This window comes from Manis javanica, chromosome 12 (assembly GCF_040802235.1).
Source record: "Manis javanica isolate MJ-LG chromosome 12, MJ_LKY, whole genome shotgun sequence".
In the NCBI taxonomy this organism is placed as follows: Eukaryota; Metazoa; Chordata; class Mammalia; order Pholidota; family Manidae; genus Manis; species Manis javanica.
In genome coordinates this window covers 102,023,420-102,043,611 of record NC_133167.1, presented here as the reverse complement: position 1 = coordinate 102,043,611, position 20,192 = coordinate 102,023,420, and the positions used below count along the sequence as shown (strand labels likewise).

General features: G+C 44.6%; 1 protein-coding gene across 2 annotated transcripts in view; it reads left to right on the top strand.

The window, feature by feature from the left end:
- Positions 1-20,192, top strand: part of WWC2 (WW and C2 domain containing 2) — a 142,393-nt gene that overhangs the window by 106,619 nt on the left and 15,582 nt on the right. The window contains exons 9-20 of one of the 2 annotated variants that reach the window (XM_073219191.1): positions 89-331; positions 2,736-2,825; positions 3,649-4,268; positions 7,346-7,475; positions 8,044-8,124; positions 8,223-8,309; positions 10,909-11,101; positions 12,681-12,845; positions 14,919-15,037; positions 16,917-17,115; positions 18,215-18,376; positions 19,536-19,628. In XM_073219191.1, the coding sequence (XP_073075292.1) occupies positions 89-331; positions 2,736-2,825; positions 3,649-4,268; positions 7,346-7,475; positions 8,044-8,124; positions 8,223-8,309; positions 10,909-11,101; positions 12,681-12,845; positions 14,919-15,037; positions 16,917-17,115; positions 18,215-18,376; positions 19,536-19,628 (2,182 nt within the window). Of the gene's footprint in view, positions 1-88; positions 332-2,735; positions 2,826-3,648; positions 4,269-7,345; positions 7,476-8,043; positions 8,125-8,219; positions 8,310-10,908; positions 11,102-12,680; positions 12,846-14,918; positions 15,038-16,916; positions 17,116-18,214; positions 18,377-19,535; positions 19,629-20,192 lie in introns of both variants that reach the window. The other variant, XM_073219190.1, reaches the window with a different exon arrangement.

Below are 20,192 nucleotides of genomic sequence, written 5' to 3'. Positions count from 1 at the left end.
AACAGCATCTGACCCCAAACTTAGCTGGTTTTGTTTTCCCTCCTGGGAGCTCTAAGTATGCACACACCTCCTTATCTCTTTGTTTTAGTATGGCCAACCTGAAAATCGAACTATCGAAATTGGACAGTGAAGCCTGGCCTGGGGCGCTGGATGTGGAGAAGGAGAAGCTAATGCTAATCCATGAAAAAGAGGAATTTTTGAAAGAGCTTCAGTTTGTCACTCCACAAAAACGCAGCCAAGATGAACTGGAACGCCTGGAAGCCGAGCGGCAGCGGCTGGAGGAGGAGCTGCTGTCTGTGCGGGCCGCACCGAGCCCCGCGCTGGCTGACAGGTGGGTTTCCTACCCCGGGGCAGGTGAAGCCTGGCGGGGTGTCCTAGATGGGCCTGCACACCTTTCCCGGTCTCGGGGGGTCTCGGCTGCTTCTGTTCTTAGTGGCCTGAGAACCCGCACCAGAGGGCTCGCTTTCCACGGGAGGTAAACCCCCCTCCCACTCACCGCCCGGCCACCAGTGTTCAGTGTCAGCTCTTCTGTGTCTGTTAGGAACGCGAAATGTCTGTGACCCTGAATAACTAAGGGATGTCAACGTAAGACCAGGAATGCAGTACATCGTGGACCGAGTCTGATAACAATGGCTATAAACTCTTGCACTCTGATAAGAGATTATCTGGACTGTTACATGGACGGGAGCTTCCTATTCTCAGTTTTATTGCTCAGAAGAATGCAAAAGTTTATTGCTTTTCATTTGACAAGGAGAAGACAACTTGCTCCCTTTGCTATTTTAACAGGTCACAGAATGTTCACTTGTGCAGCTTGTCAGTCGAAGCCCTCCTCTGAAGCCGGTGAAAATGTAAAGGAAAATACTTTAAGCAATTTTCTGATCTTTCTTGGGGAAAGTGTAAATTGATCATTTCATGTAAAAATTCCAGTTCTGTAAGCAGATCAGCTGGACATCAGGCAGGGGAACCTGAGTGTGTGTCAGGTCACCATCCATGCATTGCACAGATCCCTGCGTCCAGGCCTTGCTGACTGATAGGATCACAGACCTGGTTCAGCCCCCGGAAGGGCAGCACCTTACTGGTCATGGGGGAGGCCAGAGGGGCCATCAGCTGGGACCAGGGCCGGAAAAGCTCTGGATTTTATATGTCAGCGTTAAACACACTAGCATCACACCGAAAACCCTTAACACGCCAGAGGAGCCTTCATGCGTTTGTGCAGTATTTAGCTTTAAAACTTGCTTCAAAAATGTTCTTCCTGTTTCAGAAGACATGGATTTTGGTAGATTTTTGTGCTTTCTCAGACCTTTATGTACTTTCCAATTCGGTTAACCTACTTTGTACTGATTTTTTTTTTCCATGTTGGGTTTTTATTTATATTTAAGGGGTTTTAGAAAATGGAGAATGTCTTTTTCAAAATACATCTTTGAAAGCTGGGAATTAAGAATTTATCACCTTTTGAAGTACTAAATAAAATGACAAGAATGCCTTTTTTTTATTTTAACATATAATGAAATTGTGTTGATGACACATCAAAGGATAGATAACCTATAAATAAAATACAGGCATGTTTCCTGACTGCCTAAAACATACATAACATTTCAAAGAGGTTAGCAATTAGGGAAATTTCCTTTTTCTTCAAAGTAACAATTTTTATATCCCCACCTTGCAGGGCAGGCTGAGGCTTTGAACAAGGAAGGTGTGTTTTGATGCCTGCAGTGCCTTGTGCAAACGTTTTTCCACTTGATCCCTTTAACAGCCTCAGCCAGCAGACGCAGTAGGGTACCAATCACCATCGTACAGATGGGAAAGCTGAGACGCGGGATTGCGTTACTTGCCTAGGGACACACAGCTCATAAACAGCAAATCCAAGTCTAGAAACCACGGTGGTTTTCCGGCTCGCATTCTGCTCCCTAGTGACCCTTCTCAGTGGGCTTCTTTCCATAATGTCTAAAGACCTTCAGATGACATAGACAATCTAGTTGATTTAAAAGTGACTTACTTACTCCAGTGCCTGATTCCAGAATATCCCAATTTTTTAAAAGCCTCCTAAAAACGTGTTCAGCTGAAGGTAGATGAAATGTTCAGATAATCTGATGCAGGTAATGTGACATGCTGTAGATAAGAAAGGAAATCACTTTCATGTCTTTTCTTGCTGAAAACACTTGAGCCAAATTTAGTTCATAATGGCAATATAAGCTGGTTTCTTAGTCCCTGAAATTCTCATCAAAATAAGATTGGCACTTTTATCACTAAATTTTATTTTACCACATCCCATCCATCCTTAGGGTGATCTTTTATAATTCTGTTATTACTGTCAAATATGTTAGTTATAAAAGCCCAAGTCCCAGGCCTATTCAACGATTCTGTAATCTTTGTCAGATTTTTGTTGTCTTCCTCCCTATCTTTCCCTAACTCGTAAGAGCATGTGTTTTTTTTTTTTTTTACCCATTTAATAAAACTTTGGATACAAAAGTTTTCCAATGCTCCATAACACTAGAGATTTGGTGTAGCTGCCCCCATTCGTGTAGTTTGGCTGCAGGGGGTTCTGGCCACTTTTCCTTCCTGCCGTCTCGTCTGCTTTCTGTCTGTTGAGTTCATCTGGATTCCCCTCTCGGGGTCTGTGAAGTTTGCATCATAATGAGAATCTTTCTTTTCTTTCAGTTTTCAGTGCTTTATCATAATGACATAAAAATAAATTCAAAAATAAATAAATAAATAAATTCTGGTTTTTTTCCTAGATTGAAATTGGAGGAGCGAAGAAAAGAGCTGCTACAGAAACTTGAAGAAACTACTAAATTAACTACTTCTTTGCATTCACAACTTAAAAGGTAAGCCCCTGGGCTTTCCAGGGGAACTTGTTTCTTAGCTGTATACGGGCATGTTTTGGTTCAGCTTTGATTACTTTTCTCTTTATTTTCAATGATTTAGAGGTAAACAAAAGAGTTAACACTGGTAGAATTAAAAGTTGAATGACCAAATTTAAACTTGCAAAGAGTTCTTTTTCACGAACCCCAGGGTCATATTTGGAATACGTTTGAAGTGTGTGGGAGGAGGCAGATATATGTCAGCCATGAGGACATACTTAGGAGAATGACACATTTCTCCATGTCACCTCTTCTTTGAAATTTGCCTTAAAATAGTTTGCCACATACTCCCTAAATACACACAGAAAAGAGGAAAGGTGAGTGAGCCCAGGAGCCCATGTGAAACTTGCTTTATAAACTTGCTTTATTTCCCCTCTCAGAATAAAAAGCTTTATTCTTAAACAAAATAACTGCATTAGCACTGCGTACTATTTGTACCATTTTTTACCCTTCTGTATTTAAAATTGCATAGCTGCTTATGGATGCCTGTGTAGGTAGATTTATCAGTAAGTATTTGATCCCTTTTTAAAAAAAATGTTATGCAAGAGGGATGATTTTTAATAAGACTGGAATTGTTGCTTAGAGAGTATTTAGAGAGCCAGGTTGGAAGCGTCCACAGATGAGCATGGCGGTGGGCGGCACGCTAGCTGATGGCAGGGCCCTCGTCGCGGCCGTCATGTTCCTCGGCCTCGCTGGGATCCTCTGGGGTCCAGACGAGCCTGCAAGCGTTGCTCTTGGGTTCTGCACACTGTGACCGTTTTTACAACGTGCGCTTCTCTTCCCCCAGCCTCTCCGCCAGCACCCTGTCCGTGTCATCTGGGAGCAGCCTGGGTTCCCTAGCCTCCAGCCGGGGGTCTCTGAACACCTCCAGCAGAGGGTCACTCAATTCCCTCAGCTCCAGCGAGCTCTATTACACCGGTCCGGGCGACCAGATGGACGCGGATTATCAGTATAAACTGGACTTCCTCCTGCAGGAGAAAGGCGGTTACATTCCCTCCGGACCAATCACCACCATCCATGAAAACGAAGTGGTCAAGTCCCCCAGCCAGACGGGCCAGAGCACTCCCTGCAGGGCGGCGGCCGCAGCCACAGGCCACCCTCCCCCGCTGACCGAGGCACCCACGTCAGTGACGTCCCTGTCCTCGCGGTCCTCCCTCTCGTCCCTGTCCCCCCCTGGCTCTCCCTTGGTCTTGGAAGGCGCGTTTCCCATGTCTTCTCATGACAGCGCTCTCCATCACTTCACTGCGGACTTTGAAGACTGTGAACTGAGTGATCATTTCGCAGACATTGGCCTCGGTGAAAATCCGATGTTGCTGGACTCCAGTTCAGGAGGAGCATCCCACGCTCTTCTAGAGGATAAGGACCTCCATGAGTGTGCTGGGGAGCCCGTGTATGAAGGAACAGCAGGTAATGGAGACCTTTGCTTGCATGTATCCCCTCTTAATAATTTTAAGAAGAATGACTGGAGAGTTACTTTCCCATATAGACAAACGGTACTAGCCCCCTTCTCTGTCCGTTACCTATTCATTTTGGCTTCATTTGAAAAGGAGTTTTCATTGATACACCTAGACATTTTTTCTCTATCAAATAAAAATAGGCTTCCCTGTTTAATAGATTTAATCACCAAGTACCTGCTATGTTGTCCAGAAATGCTCTGTGTGCAGGAGGTGACTGGGAACATATTTTGTGAACACAATACTTGCAAGTAGATTCTGGTTCTGAAATAGCAAGGCAAAGAAGAGGGCTTTCTTTTAAAAGCTGGTCTAAAACAGATTAAAGTCAAGGCAGTTAGCACACCAGCTAATGAGTACTAGGGTTCAGTGTTTAGATTGCTCAGGGAATTCTATATAAATACGGTCTTTGTTTCATGCCAGATTCCCGTCTCCGCCTGAAGTTGACTTGGGAAAAGCGGGCTCTCGTGCACAGTGTCACTCTGCCATCTTCTGGCCATGTTCCTGGTTGCAGCCAAGAAAGTTCTGAGTCCCTCATTTGTATTGAGACAGGAGAATTTGATTTTTTTGTAATTGTTTTCCTTTGTGAGGTGGAGGCTTTATTTAGTATCCTAGATGTGGTTGTAAACTGAACAAGATGGCACCCTTGTTGGCAAATGACCGAGGTGTGGTTCGAGGGGGGTGGTGCCTTCCAGAACTAGCCTGAAACCAAGTGTGAAGTGACCGCTCCAGCACTGGCCCCCAGGACCCTGCTCAGACGGGCACTTGTCACCATGTGTCCAGAGCACGGAAGAAGACAGGCCTCTTGAGAAGTATTTTCTTGCTCTTCAGAAGTGTATTTATTTTGTGCTGATGGTCCTAGGAATCCAAAGTATTCATAGATTGGCCAATTCAGATGTTTACAGAGATAGGAATTCCATCTTGCTTGTGCGACTTCGAGTGCTGAAAGCAGAACTGCCACCTGCCAGCGGCCTGGGGCAGAATCAGGGTGCGGAGACGTACGTGGTCTGCGTGCAGCTCCTGGCCGGTGCCAGAGCTACAAGTCACTTGCTACCAAAATAACCAACCACAGAGAATATCAGCGCCAGAGCCGTGTTTACAGAAGGGCTGCAAGCCGCAGAGCCCGGAGGTAGGGCGTCCCTGGCTGCCGCCAGCAGGGGGCGTGCACGGTGTGGGGCCGGCGCTCCGCCCTGGGCGCCCGCTCCCGACCCCCGCCTGCATTCAAACGTTCGTTGCTTTGGTTGGTTGCCCCCTTCACTGGCCGTGTTCTGGCGAGCACGTTACCCAGTCTCTCCGGCTCGTTGATGCTCATCTGCAAAATGAGGATGCTAGTTTGTCCCCCCAGAGCACCGGGAAGCATTGCCCAGTACTTCCGCTTAGTTCTTGGCGGTTAATGTCACCCCACGATGATAAGGCCCTGAAACTCTGCTCAACACAAAATGATAAAACTTCCGAACGGAGACAGAAGAAAGGGGAATCGTTTCTGTGCCATTCCCCTTGCTTTGGACTGGAAGGATCTTGCATTTCTGGAGCATTCCAAAGCTGGTTTTGCCCCTCACGTATGTGGAGTATTCTCCAGTGACCACTTCTCAACGTCCAGTGGACTTGGCTGCAGAAGGGGGCGGGGTCAGCGAGGACCACAGGCTCTGTCCCCACCTGGAGGTCCCGGGCGCCCACGTCTCGTCTGGCAGCGTTTTTGCCCAGCCCTTGCCTTCCTCATGACACCTGACTGGAGTATAATATCAGAAAACTGCAGTTAAAGTCGCCCTAGGAGAAAATATATCCCTGAGCTTTGTTTGCAAATTAAGTTCAGTTTCATGTGTCAAAACAACTGAAAGCATGTATTTGGCCCTAAAGACTAATTCTCTTCGGATCTGGTCTCTGGCACTCGGTCCATTCGGGGTACATCTGAGCTTCACGTGGGATGGGGGCTCTTGGTAGTGACCCGGTTCGTCTCCCTCAGAGCTCCAGGCTTTTGCAGCAGAAGCTGAGCTCCTCTTCTGGGCCCCTTGCTCTCCAGCGCCAGTCCCCGCCGGATGACAGAGACCAAGCTGGAAAAACTGTGAAGTCCTTCCACAGCCAAGTCTCTGTCACTGTCAAAGTCAGTTTCGGGCTGCTGCGGTTATTCCAGGGGGTAATCAATAAATCATGTCATCACTTTCACCCCTCACGAAGGGGGCTGTGCGGAGGGAAGGCACTTCATCATCAAGGAAAAAGCATTCCCACTGCCAGAAATAAAAGGGGAAATGCAGCAATCAATCCTATAATCTGAAGCCCTAAAACTTAAACATCTTAACAAGATGTAAAGTCACAACTCAGAAGGGGGCGAGATGCATACCAATCCTGATCCCCACTCTGCTTGGTGCAGATGAAAGAACCCCACGGGCTGGCAGCTTATTATATAGGAATGCAGCTTTAAAATGCTCTGTGCTTGCTTCAGGATGCAGTGTATGAATATGAGGTAGAGATAAAAGTTAAGTGGTCGTCGTTGCTACAGATTCAATAGCACAAAGTTTTGCATCATGGTCTTAGCTGGTGAGAAATTCTATAAGTCAAAGACTTTTTTCCTTGCACTTCCACTAGGGTAGTAGCCAGGAAAAGTAGAATATGGCCTGTGGAGAGAGGAGGAAAGTAAAGAGGCAGAAACCTTTCTTGAGCTGCTAGATTCTCTCTGTTACAGAAATATCTTTAATACTTAAGGGAGGCAGAGCGCTTCGTACCTCCAGTGAATGAGAGCTGCCGAGAGTACCTGAAAGAGAGAATGAGAGACCGCTGAGAACGTGTCATTCCTCCCTTCCCTGAAAATATTTCAGGACCAAAAAAACCCATAGTCTTTCTCAAAGAATGACCCAAATAACCGGCCTCTCAGGAATCTTCTAAGTCATAGTGCCTGGAATCATGCACAGCTCTTGATGTGAATAGGCACATCCTTGATTCTCAGGTGGAAATTTCAGTTTGGATTTCTCATAGTCCAGCTATGTGTGTGTTTTATACCAAACTTACCCTAATAAGAAATCACTTTCCCCTCTCTAGATGTGGAAAAATCATTACCAAAAAGAAGAGTCATCCACCTGCTTGGGGAGAAAGCCACTTGTGTGTCAGCTGCCGTATCTGACGAGTCTGTGGCTGGAGACAGTGGGGTCTATGAAGCTTTCGTGAAACAGTAAGGACCCGGCAGGACTGCTTTCCATGACCCATGCCTCCTCATGCCGCGCGTGTGGGTCACAGATTCCAAACGTACCGCTGCCTTTAGTTCACTGCGCGGCAGTGAACGCTGTAGGCGGTAAAGAAATGGTGTGCCTGAAATTTCAGTATTACAAAAGCATCCTGTCTGTCAGGGAAATGACAAACAGGTTGGTGTGCTCAACAACCAACTGCCTTTGAAACTTAAAACTCTCGTTTTTCTAAATGAGAATATTGGAGCCGTTGGCCAGTGCCCGTTTGGCCCCTGAAGCTTCCCTTGTGTGTTTCTGAAAGCCTGGAATGTGTCTAGGGGTGTGGTATACCCCAGGGAGTGTCAGGAAGCTCTCTCCCCTAAAGGCTCGGAGGTAGAGTGCTCTTAGCAGGGTGAAGAAAGCCCTCAGTGTGAGATCTTGCATGGGGCGCAGGGCCACTGGCTGGTATAGGAATGCTGCTCATTCAGGTTTACATTCGGAATCATTAAGTGGCAGACAGGAACCGTACCAGTCAGTGTCCGTGTTCACCTCTGCCTGCTGTTTCCCTGTGCCTAGGCCTAGTGAGGTTGAAGATGTTACCTACAGCGAAGAGGACGTCGCCGTCTTGGAGACGGCGCAGGTGCAGATCGGACTCAGGTAAAGGGCTGTGTGCGGGCGGAGGGGCAGCCTAGAATTCTGTGCAGCGGCCATGGGCCTGCGCTCTTCCCAAATCTCATCAGCTTCTCTTTCAGCAGATACGACGTGAAAAGGTCAAGCTTCATGGTGATTTTAGCACAACTCCGAAATCTTCATGCCTTCTTGATACCTCATACTTCAAAAGTGTAAGTAAAATCAGTAAAGAACCAATTGAGGAACTTAACATCGTCCACATATGTTCATTGCAATTGTAACCCAGCAGTTCAGCCAGAGAAGGTATGGAGAAGTCGTAGCAGGACTGATCACACCTCAGCACCAGCAGATGACCCAGAGAGAAGAAGGGGTGAAGAGCATATTGGGTTTTGATCCCTATTCGACCTGAGGTTCATTATTAAGAATAAGAACCAAGACTTTTTAAAAGTATCTCCCTTTTCAATCAGAGATTCTGTATTATGCTATGTTGGGCCCTGATATTTTTGAAAAATAATTCAAATTTTCACTGTTGCCTTCCATTGGTTTGGAGGAATTTTCTGGTCTTTTACATGCAAATGTAATGATTAAGTTTTATTTGATCAGTACAGTTTGCCAAGCATAGTATCATATTTCATGCAAGAGCATCATGTTCTTACCATTAAGCATTCACTTCCCTATGACCAAGAATTTATTAAATCATTTGACTTTAAGTTAGTTCATTTCATGAAACCACAATCCACACAAAGTAACGGCGTAATGCTACACAGTCTATTGCTTAGGGACCCTTGGTTTCCTGACAGATATTTCTAGAGATCTTTACCACCATTCACACTTTGTGGAGAAAAAGTTTCAGTGACTCTCTTAAGAGCCATGGCTAGAAAGTCCCAGAAAGAAGCCAGGTTTCAGCTTAGCACCTCTGACTTAGACTCCAGAAGTTATCTGTCCATCTGCACTTAATAGTATGTTGCATATACCAGGACAAGGGTGTGGAAATAAGAAAGAGCTGTTGAGGGGTGACCCCCAAGACTCTTCCCAGCCAGATGGATGTTTTCCATAGTAATAGAGTATATTCCTCAATCAGAGGGACATTTCATAAGTGGAAAAGCCCTGGGTGCTTTCCGTACAGTTTACTAAGTTCATATCGTAATACTCTGAGATTCATCAGAGAGAGGAAACTGGACCTAAGTGGAAAAAACGAAGGGAGATGATTTCGTGGGCAATACAAGAACAGAACTCGGGCATGTCTAGGTACTGACGATCCTCAAAGCTGGGGGGATAGGATTCCAGGAGGGGAGTGGGCTTAGGGGACCAGTAAGGAAGATGGCCTAAGGGGGAGCGGTAGAGCAGCCGGGGAGACTGCTTCCCAGCCTGAGATTAGGAATTCGAGGAAGGGTGGCTCGATAAAATTATCTGTGACTATTTCCACCAATAATATGCTGAGGTACTGCAGTGTGCCGTTGGCAGCCTTTCAGTTTTAGTGTGAGGGGTGCCCCAGGGATTGATCTGTGAACACTGAGAGCCCACCTGGCAGTCCAGGAAGAAACGACAGAGCGCCCCAAGAACCCGGACTGTAAGAACAGGCCTCCCGCAGGTTCTACCCCTGCCAGACCAGTCTCCGTCTCTTCCTCAGGGGAAGCCAGGCGCCCCCTGGAGGCGTGAGGATAGCCTGCAGATGCAGGATGTCGACGGTGGGCAGTGGCTGCTCCTCCGGTGCATCTGAGCCTTCCTGGGTGCACAGCGACATTTTCTTACACCCATGCGGGAAAGCCTTGGCCCAAATAATGACAGTGCTCAAAATGGTAACTCCTATGAAATATCCTTAAAATAGTTATTTTCCTCCCCTAACTTAGCTTAATTTTAGTTGTTAATTATGACAAGCAGAGTTTATGCTTCAGCTGGTTGGCAGCAGCCGTGGTGTTTCCATGAGCGGCTCCTGACTCCGGTGTGGAGAGAGCCCCCCGCCCCACAGAGCGGGAGGAAGACCCCCTTACCTTCTGTCCGCTGTGCCTTTGGCCCATAACCACGGAAACCTCACTCTGTCACGTGGAAGTATTTTAGGGTCATGTAAGCGGTCGGGCCGCTGGCACAGAGGAGAACTGGAGTCTGGAGAAGCAGACCCTTCCTCCTCTCCAGCCCAGCTCCCCAGGAGGTTCCTCTTGCTGCTCTTCCAGGATGGCAGCCAAGATTTCTTCTGCTCAGCCTTCAGCCTTGATGGCAGTGGCCCAAAGCCCACTAAGTTTTCAATGCCAGATCTCCAAAATTCACGTTGATGTAAAATACAGAACTAATAGGACATGTCCTCGGTTCTGTATGTGAAGTCATAGTTTCTGTAATTGGAGAAAGGTGTCTTTTAGAATGTGAACCATACAAGCCTGGAAATGAGGGGGAGGGATTTCATGGGTGTTCCCTTCTGAGATGTAAAAGAAAATACCTTGCAGTGTTTCCAAGAATTGTGAGTCCGCAATAATGTGTGCTGAGAAAATTTGCTTTAAAGTGGTCTTACAAGTTGCTGTTTTTCTATAACTCCTCCCCTGAATTTTACAAAGCATCAGACTCTTAAGACAGTCTGTTGTATCTGAGACTTCTGAGATGCTAGACAATGGTATTTTGAATTGTTAAGTTTCATGTGTTTTAAATTTTCTTAACAGGATACCTTTCAGCCTTTATTTTTCTCTAGTAGAATAATGCGCTCCATTGCTGGGAAGTGATAGTGAGCGTCTCTGGGGCAAAGTCACCATGCCTGCTTGGTGAGCTCCTTCCCTCCCGGCCTGCAGTACCCCCTGAAGCCCACCTCACTCTGGTCCTTCACAGGTATTTCAGGGTCGCCCTGCTACCCTCCTCAACTGACGTCAGCTGTCTGTTTCGAACAAAAGTCCACCCAGCCACAGAATCCGTTTTATTCCATGATATCTTCAGAGTGGCCATTTCCCAAACAGCCTTACAGCAGAAGACGCTGAGGGTGGATCTTTGCTCTGTTAGTAAACATCGAAGGGAAGAATGCCTGGTAAGACTTTCCAGTATTACCATTGTCAAACAGCACCTCTGACCGGCTATTCTGGGAATAATTTTCCAGTTGCTCTTTGCCAGCGCTGATTCCACTACACATCTGCCCACTGCCTCCGGCACATGCAATGGCTGTTTCATTTTATATGAAGTGCTGATTTCTAGTTTTCATTTTCTTATTCCAAACCTTTAAAATCTGCTTCTACATTGTGATTTTCTATAAAATCTGCTTTTCGTTCCTATCCTTTGGCTGAAGCAGAACTCTGACCTCTATGATGACTATCACCGTGGACCAAGTTTGTTATTCCCAGTACGAGAGTCTCGTGCTGGGTGCTTTGTGTCCATTATCTCATTGAATTCTCATGACAATCTTATGAAAAAGGTACGATCACCCCTATTTTCAGTTAAATAGGTAATATTTCCATGGCCACATAGCTAGGGAATGATGGAGTAGAATCAAAAAGGCATCCCACACATAATTCACTGTTGCAATTAAATTAAGCAAGATGCAAAGTATATGGCTTCTTCATTCAGCTTATTCTCCCCAGCCAGGCTATTAGAGCTTCTAGGAAGACATGGTGTTGCTGTTTAGAGCAATACGGTATTTAAATGCCTATGCAGAATACTTCATATACAACTACTGGTGAGTTTAACACACCATTGCACCTAATAGCCAGAAAACCATTACATCTCAGTAGAGTTACAGAATGTGTTCAAATGGAAGCATCTAGAGGTGTGCACTTGTGTCCAAAAACCAGCTTCGGTCTCTAGTTGAACTTTGCAGTCCAATAGGAAACAAAGAACACGCATTTTATGAACAAAGTTTGAAAGGGTGATAGATTTCTTTAACATTTTCTTTTCTTTATATGAAAAAAATATTTGACGTTAGTGCCTGACAATAAAGAAAGAAGCAGAGTTAACTGACTCATCAGGCTGTCTTCAGTACAGTAATAAACACGATAATAAATATTTATGACAGATACTCTGTAGAGTTAATAAACATGTGAATTGATAGCCTTTTAAAAATTAGTACAGAGTAATTTAGATTTGGGCCGGTGTGTTTGATTTGGTAGAATATAAAATCCTTTCATCTCTTTGACATTCTACTAATTTACTTATGCAAAGAAAAATTTTGCCATCTGGTTTTCCCATTTAAGGACTACATGGAGTTTTTATTTGTTCTTAAATTTTTCAGTGAGATAGTGGATTTTGTGCAAAATAATCACATCACTCTTATGGTACATTAGAAGATGTATTAGAGTTTCTGCTGAGTCATTTTTTTCAACTTTTCATTTAAAAATAATTCCTTACTTACAAAAAGTTGCATGCTTAGTCATTAAGTTTTGGCAAAATAGTATCCCACGAAATAATCCTAGGATTCGCTTTTAGTATTGGGATTATTTCTTATTGAGTCACACCATCTCCAGGTTTAAAAAAAAGAAATCCACCAATGCTTTATATCATGAGTATTGTATTTTTTTTACCCAGAAACAAGCTTGCCCAATAATCTCAATTATATTATGGGGAGCAAATAATGAATTTAAACACTGTGGGGTTTTTTTTTCCTTTCTTTCTCATAGGCTGGAACTCAGATCAGTTTGGCAGATTTACCATTTTCCAGTGAGATTTTCACTCTGTGGTATAACTTGCTTCCTTCTAAGCAAATGCCTTGCAAAAAGAATGAAGAGGAAAATGAGGGTACTGCATACCAGCCAGACCAGCCATTGTTAGCGTCTGTAGACTTGGTGAGTCAAAATTAGAGAAAGAAGACATGAAAATTTAGTAAAATTGTATGGGATATAGAATGCTGTGGTGCTGACGTGTTTTATTCACTTTCACTATGCTTTTCTTGTTTCACAGCTAACCCTTCTCTCCCAGCTTGCTAACACACACACACAAAGAAAGAAAGATAATTTCCAGCTTGTTTCAAGTATAGCTTATAAAAGAATCACTCGTTTCTGCCTCTGCTGCTGTTAGCGTTCTTGTACCTGTATTTACCTGTGTCCTCTTCCGTTTTAGCCACGTTGATAGGGCGGTAGGGCGGTACCACTCTCTCTCTGTGTTTCTGCGTCTCCCTAAGGTGGCAGATTATAAGTTGATCGACTTTTAAATGTTAAACTGCCCTTGGATTCCTGGAGTAGAACAGACTTCATTGTGGTGTGTTTTATATATGTTGCTGGATTTGATTTCCTTGACTTTGTGTTGGGAGGGTTTTTCTCATTTGTGTTCATGAGAGAGATTCGTCTTTCATTTTTTTTCTCTTGTAATGTCTTTGTCAGTTTCTGATATCAAGGGTTTAGTGGCTTCAGAATGTAAGTTGGCAAGTATATTCCTTCTTTTCTACTCATTGCTGAAGTCTTTGTAAGATGGGTGTTACCTCTCCCTTAAATATTTGGGAGAATTCCCAAGAGAATTCACCAGCCCAGGCTGTAGTTTTCTTTGTGAGAAGTAGCCTTTTGCAACCAAGTCTCTTTAGGGAAATAAGCCCTAAAATGTTCTCAATGACTTGTGTATCTTATTTCTCCCAAGGGTGCTACGACAGTTCAGCACACCTCCACCCATCCCAGGGTGTCATACTCCGCATTGTGGTGCACCCATTTAGGTCATCTTCCCTCTGCTTGAAGAATTCCCTCTAGGATTTCTTTCAGTACAGGTCTATTGGTGTCTTTATTTTAACTTAATTTGGGAAGGACTTATTTTGGGGGGGACAGGAAGCTATGTATTCAGAATTTTAGGTGGGCAGGTATTTCTCCAAACACATTAAAGATATCATTCTGTTGTCATCTGGTTTCCATTGATGCATCGAGCTGTTGGGAGACAGCTGATCCTTGAAAGGTAATGTGCCTTTTTTCTTTCACTGCTTATAAGATTTCCTCTTTTTCTTTGATTTTTTTCTTTGTGTTTATACTAGTGAAATTCTCCATCATTTCATCAGATTTCTTGGACATGTCAATTGCAAAATGTAAACTCCTTCTCTAAATGACTGCAGCGTGTGGGTCCCCTGGAGGTCTGCCTCTCTGTGTCCTGCTGTTCGTGGCTGTCAGTCCCTGGGTCCTGGTTCCCAGGGGGATGCTAGATATTATGCATGAAGAACTGTAAAGACTCCGGCTGATGTCTTCCTCCAGAGAGGCCTTAATACTCTTCTGAAAGGCAGATTACAGTATGGGCAGATCGACTGGATCCTTTAGGGGACATGAGTCCCAATTCTTCCCTCCCTAGGACCGTGGGACCGTGAGGTGACCGAAGTGTCTCTTTGCTGTTTTGGCCTCCGACAGCTGGTTTTTGCTTTGTTTCTGACTTCTTGTTCTGCACACATGCAGCCTGGGAATGGCAAATGCCTCCACAGAAATATTATGCAGATTCCTGGGCCTACTTTACAGTCCGTTTTCTCTGGCTCCTCTCGTGCTGACTGCCTTGGTAGCCTGCAGGTCAGGCCTCACCTTTGCACCCTACCAGCACTGTTGGAAGCCACCGTCTGTTCAGCCTCTGTGCCTCGGCACAGGAACTGACACACGCCCCAAGGGAGAAGAGTGGCCCTGATGGTGGCATCCCCCCTGGCATCTCTCTTCTCCCTGGGACGGTGTCCCTTTACTCCTGATTGCCTTTCTTGCTCTTATTGCTTTAAAACAGCAAGAATTTTGTTTGTTTGTTTCTTGAATTTGACTTATTGTATTCAACTTTCATATTCGTCCTCAGCTGAACGAGGTCTAATACCAACCTTCCTTTTCACAACTGGAAGCATGAGTCCCCCTCTGGTGAGTTTTCAGTCATTCCTCCAGGTCTATGATGTTAATCGGCCTGTGTCTTACATTCTCCAGGATGCGGTGTCGGCCTTACTTGCAAGGACATCAGCTGAGCTACTGGCTGTGGAACAAGAATTGGCACAAGAAGAACCGGGGGGGCAGGAAGATGAGCACAGGGGTCCAGATGGAGACTGGTAAGCCCGTTATTCCTGTTGCTGTCGGCAACTCAAAGAGGATACGTTCAGTTTCTCTGGGAGGCCTGTGTAGACTTAGATCTTGTTCTGAAATTGTGGAAAGCCGCGCTGCTCTTAGGAGCAGCACACGGGGAAGGACTCTCCGTGGTCTTCAGAGAGTTGGCAGAAGTGATGGCAATGTCGTGGGCAATGTTAAAGTTCACACATGCAAGATTCTTGGTTCTTGCTTCAGTAATGTTTGACCCTATTTCCAGAGCTTCTTAAAATTTTAAGACTAAACTACCTTTTTTGAAAGGTATGGTAGTTTACCGTAGAGTCTCGGGTGGATTTAAAAGCCGACTCCCTTCCTTTAAACTCCCCGCTGTGCCCTTTGGGCCCTGGGAAGCCAGAGCAGGTAGGAGAACACAGCCTCCGAGTCGACATTTTCTCTGTTACTACTTTTACCTTTTTTTTCATCTTCCCTCCTCCCACACACCATCCTTTAAAAAAAAAAAGATAAGGTTGTTATAACTTTTGTCTAGATTCACATATGTATAAAGAACTCTCTTTCCAGGTGTGCACTGTTTTCTCCAAAAACAAATGTTAGTGAATTCATCAGTTTTTTAAGTGTTTATATAAAATCGTGTAGCTTAATTTTGTATATATAGTTACTTGTACTGTTACGTTTGAACTGTTAACACGTATATGTGCATACATACATAGCTAATGCATTTGTGCAAATGTGCATAGACATAAAACTTTTTGCAAACTTAGAGGGACAAGAAAAATCATAAGTAACAAAATTGTGGATGTTTGGAAGGGACAGCTTACTACAGTGATGTAAAAAGGTGCAGGTATACTTCATAGCAGAAGCCCTTCATAGTGAATAAAAATCAGAACACTGCAGAAAACATAAATATGGGAGTGGCAATGAGGTTTCTCATGGTATCTTCAAAGAATATAAGCCTTCCTAGCGAGTGTAAAATGGCAAATTGTGTCACACACACATTTCAAAAAAACACTCTTAGTACATAACATAAAGGAATTTATAACTCAGGACTCATTGCTTGTCCCCCCATGTTGATTTCACAGTTAAGCATTTACCAGTTAGTCTGTGCCAGTTTGTCGGTGTGTCACCAGTCACAGTCAAAGCTCCACTTCCAGTTACCCGTGGCAAAAATGTTTCCCTTCTAAGAACACAGAACTCAACAAAGCATGAGATACTCTAAACCATCCTGGTTCTCCTGCTTCCTGTCAGGACAGTTTATCACAGAGTATTTATATTTCTGTATTTATATGTGTATTTATATTCTGGAGCCGCACTCGCAGTGGCAGCTGAACCCATGCCATGACTTCTGTTAAAGGCAAGATTATACAGCATTAAGGGCCTTGTTATTTCCATATTCAAACTGCCTTTACACCAGGCTTTACTCTGCTAGACCATGAGCATGGTTGACGGTGCGGACCTTTAATCCATATGCCTTTATTCACTCTTAGGGAGCACAGCTCCATTCTGTTGTATGATTAATCTTAGAATAAATGAATAACTAATACCAGATTGTAATACAATGAGTGGTCAGTATTTCTGAAAGGTGGATTAAGCTTTATATGTGATTTTTCAGAATATTTCTATGTTATTATCTAGGAACTAGGTCAAATTTCATGAATTTAAATCACCTTTTTTAGTACCAAATTACAGTGATTGTGCTGCAGATTGTTAGTATGGTGATAATCTTATTTTTTATGAGCATTTTGTAGTAAAAGTTCCAGTACAGACATGGCTTCAGCCCTTGCGAGTGAGGCCATAGGTCACTGCCCAGGCAACGGGCCACGCCAGGGCTGCACTGTTCACGGAGATGCCAGCCGGGCCCACAGTGTGCTTTGCTCTGCTCCACTGTAGGCTAACCATGCTCAGAGAGGCCTCTGATGAAATTGTGGCCGAAGAAGAGGCTGAAGGTCAATTGCCAGAGGGCAGTGGCTGTACAGAAGACATAAGCTCCTGCCAGCATATGCCTGAGATGGAGAAAGACACAACACGGGGAGGGGACAACCGTGCCCAGGACCTGGGGAACCAGCCCCCCACTGGGGCAGCCACGCTTGTAAGCACCCCAAGCACATGCCCCTATGCAGACCTCCACCTCCACGGGCCCCCCTTGGGCTGAACTGGTCTGTTGGGGTGAATTACAATTCCATGCCAGAGCTTATCATGATAGGCATTTGTGGAAATAGGCTGTCAGAAACACTGTAAATACAATTTTAAATAGCCCCAAAATAGTCATTCTCCAACTTTATATAAGAAGATAAATAGTTCTCTTTAGATCTCTGTAAATGTGTCGTGAATGTTTATTAAAAGCATCTTGAATTTCCTGGATCATACCAGGGCGACTACTTAATCGTAATAAGTTTCATAAATGTAAGTTTCCTTCCATTTCAAACATGAGGTAAACATTTGAGGTTCATTTTGGCGCTGGTGTTCTGACTGCTGTCACTTCTGGAAGGTGACAGATGACTCTGTTTAGGTGCAGATGCCAGCCAGGTTAGTGAGCAGGACCTCTGCTAGTTAAGTGAGAGACATGCTAAGCCCATCATCCCCAAAGAGGCAGATCATTTTCAAGCTTTGAGGACCTTGGCGAACTTGGGATGTGGGTAATAGAGTCTAGAAAATTCCAGTTCTTCATTCCTGAGGAAAGTAATACTTACCCTGACTGAAGACTTCCTCTTATAAAGGAACATCCCAGCAGGAGGCAGGTTTAGGGTCAGGTTGTACACCCAGGATCAACAGTAAACATCTCCTATTCCTGTACAGTTTGTATTTTGAGAAACTTCCATTCTTACTTAAGTTTTACTTTTTTGTTACATTTCCAAATATCCAGTAAGAATCCTAACTCCGCTTTGCAGCAGCTGTTAACATTCATATACATACCACTGCATTCTCCGTAAGCCTGTAACTTTGTAGAGAATTTAGAGGTGGCACCTCCGTTTACGGGTAACGCTCTCCTGTCCACCCTGGAAGCTTCCTAAGAACGTGGTAGAAAGCCACGTCCCTGGGTTCCCACCAGGAGCAGGGCGAAGCCCTTCTCAGAAGTGACCCGGCACGAGATGAGTCTCTGTTGTAGGATTAGATCTTTCTTTCCTGTTTAGAAGAAACAAAACATCCACACCTCTCAGCTCCTGACAAACTTCTGACTTCGATTCTAGGTTGATAAAGAGACGAACACCGACGAGGCAGGTGCCAGCGTGGCGGTTCGGCCCAAAGACCGCAGCAGCCTGAGCGGGCGGCAGCGGCCGGCGGTGAGGAGCAGCGTGATCGTGCGCTCGCAGACCTTCTCGCCGGGCCAGCGGTACCAGCATGTCTGCAGGGTAAGGCCGTGGCGCCCTGGGCACCCACCCAGATGGCCACTAATGGCCAGAGCGCCGTACTGCAGACACAAATGCACGCTCAGGTTCCTTCTGGTTTGAGCTTTGGGCTTCTCTTCTTTCCCAAATTCAGTGTCTCATTGGCTCTAGTGCCCCTTTATTTGGCAAATAAGTGCAATTAAGGATCTGCTACTAAGTATATTTGGACTTCAGTCTGTGATTAGAAACTTAAAGGGGACTTGAGATATATAATATGTTGTATATTTCTGTCATATACATGCTTCAAACCATGTTAGTCCTACTGAATGAAAAATTGTGAATTGGGTTTTAGAATAAAGTCATCTTTTAATAATGCCCGTAGACACTGAATCAGACTCGTGGTTGTGGGACAGATATTGTGGTGTATGCATCAGTTTACCAAATTCTACTTCCAGAAGTACTTACGACATTTAGTAATACAAACTTAATATAAAATGAGTTAGAAAACACTTTTAAAATTCTAAATTTATTCATTCAATTCAACATTTTTATTAAGTACCTACTCTTAAGCATGTGTCTAGACACTTGGAATTCCTTTGTGAACAAAAGACACCCAGAGCTCTGCCTTTGCAAAACTTATGTTCTTGTGAATCAAACGAAACAATAGACACGATGAACAGAGTATCACGTGTCTTGGATGGGGCAATGCTATGTATGGAAAACAAGTGCAGGGGGTTGGGAGTGGTAGGGCTGAGGGTTGCAGATTTAAGCAGGGTTCCGTGTAGGCTTCACGGAGAAGGTGACTTTAGGCCAAGACCTGAAATGGGCAAGGCAGCCAGGAGGGCTGTCTGGGCCGAAAGTGTTCTAGATTGTACTAAACTATGACTGGACTCTGGCCTTGAGCTCTGGACATTATACCGAGCTGTCTTTAGAAAATAAGTATTGCTAATTAGCTAAAAATACAAGGGATAATCTTATTTCAAAATATGCATTGGCAATTCATAAGTTTTTTAAGGCAATTGTTTAAATTTTATAAGAAAGGTAAGTCATTTAAGCAAAGCATAGAACAGAGAAAAACTTGTCTGGGGAGGATTTTTTATTTTTTTTAAATAAACCTGTATTTAAACTTCCACTGGACTGTTAATGCAGTCAGCTTATTTTTTTTTTAATCCTTTGTTGCCAGTTGAATCGAAGTGACAGTGACAGCTCAACCCTGGCTAAAAAATCACTGTTCGTGAGAAACTCCACCGAACGGCGCAGTTTGAGGGTCAAAAGGGTACGTATTCCCACAACATCGCACTGTCTAATCCACTGGCACGGATTGTGAAGCATAAATACCAGAAATGCTGAGTGCCATTGCTCCCTGTTTTTGGGCTGTTGGATGAAGCCAGTGTGGGTGCAGGGACGCCAGTGTTACGTCAGTTATGGGGACAGAGAGAGGGTGGGCCTCAGAGCCTGCACTCATCGTCGCTTTGGATCCAGGAGATGTTGTGCGGGGGCGATGGAGAAGGGGCTCACTGGCCAAGGGGTCTACGGCCACTGTCCGTGCACCATGTCTGGCTCTTGAGCAATCGTCGGAAGAGCAGTAACAGACCTTTTCAGAGGAGCAGACGTTCTGGTAAAGCAGTACACCGTTTTAGTAACTTGCTTAAGAACAGATATTTTTAGAAGGTTCAGATTATTGTGGATGGGAAAGCTCACGTCAAGGGTTCCTGGAAGCCATAGATCTCTGGATGAATTTTAAAGGACAGGTCTGAGAGGATGTTTAAGTAAATGAAAAAGTTGAGTTGTTGAAGTAGCTCAAAAATTCCTATTTACATACCAACAGCTAAAATATTAA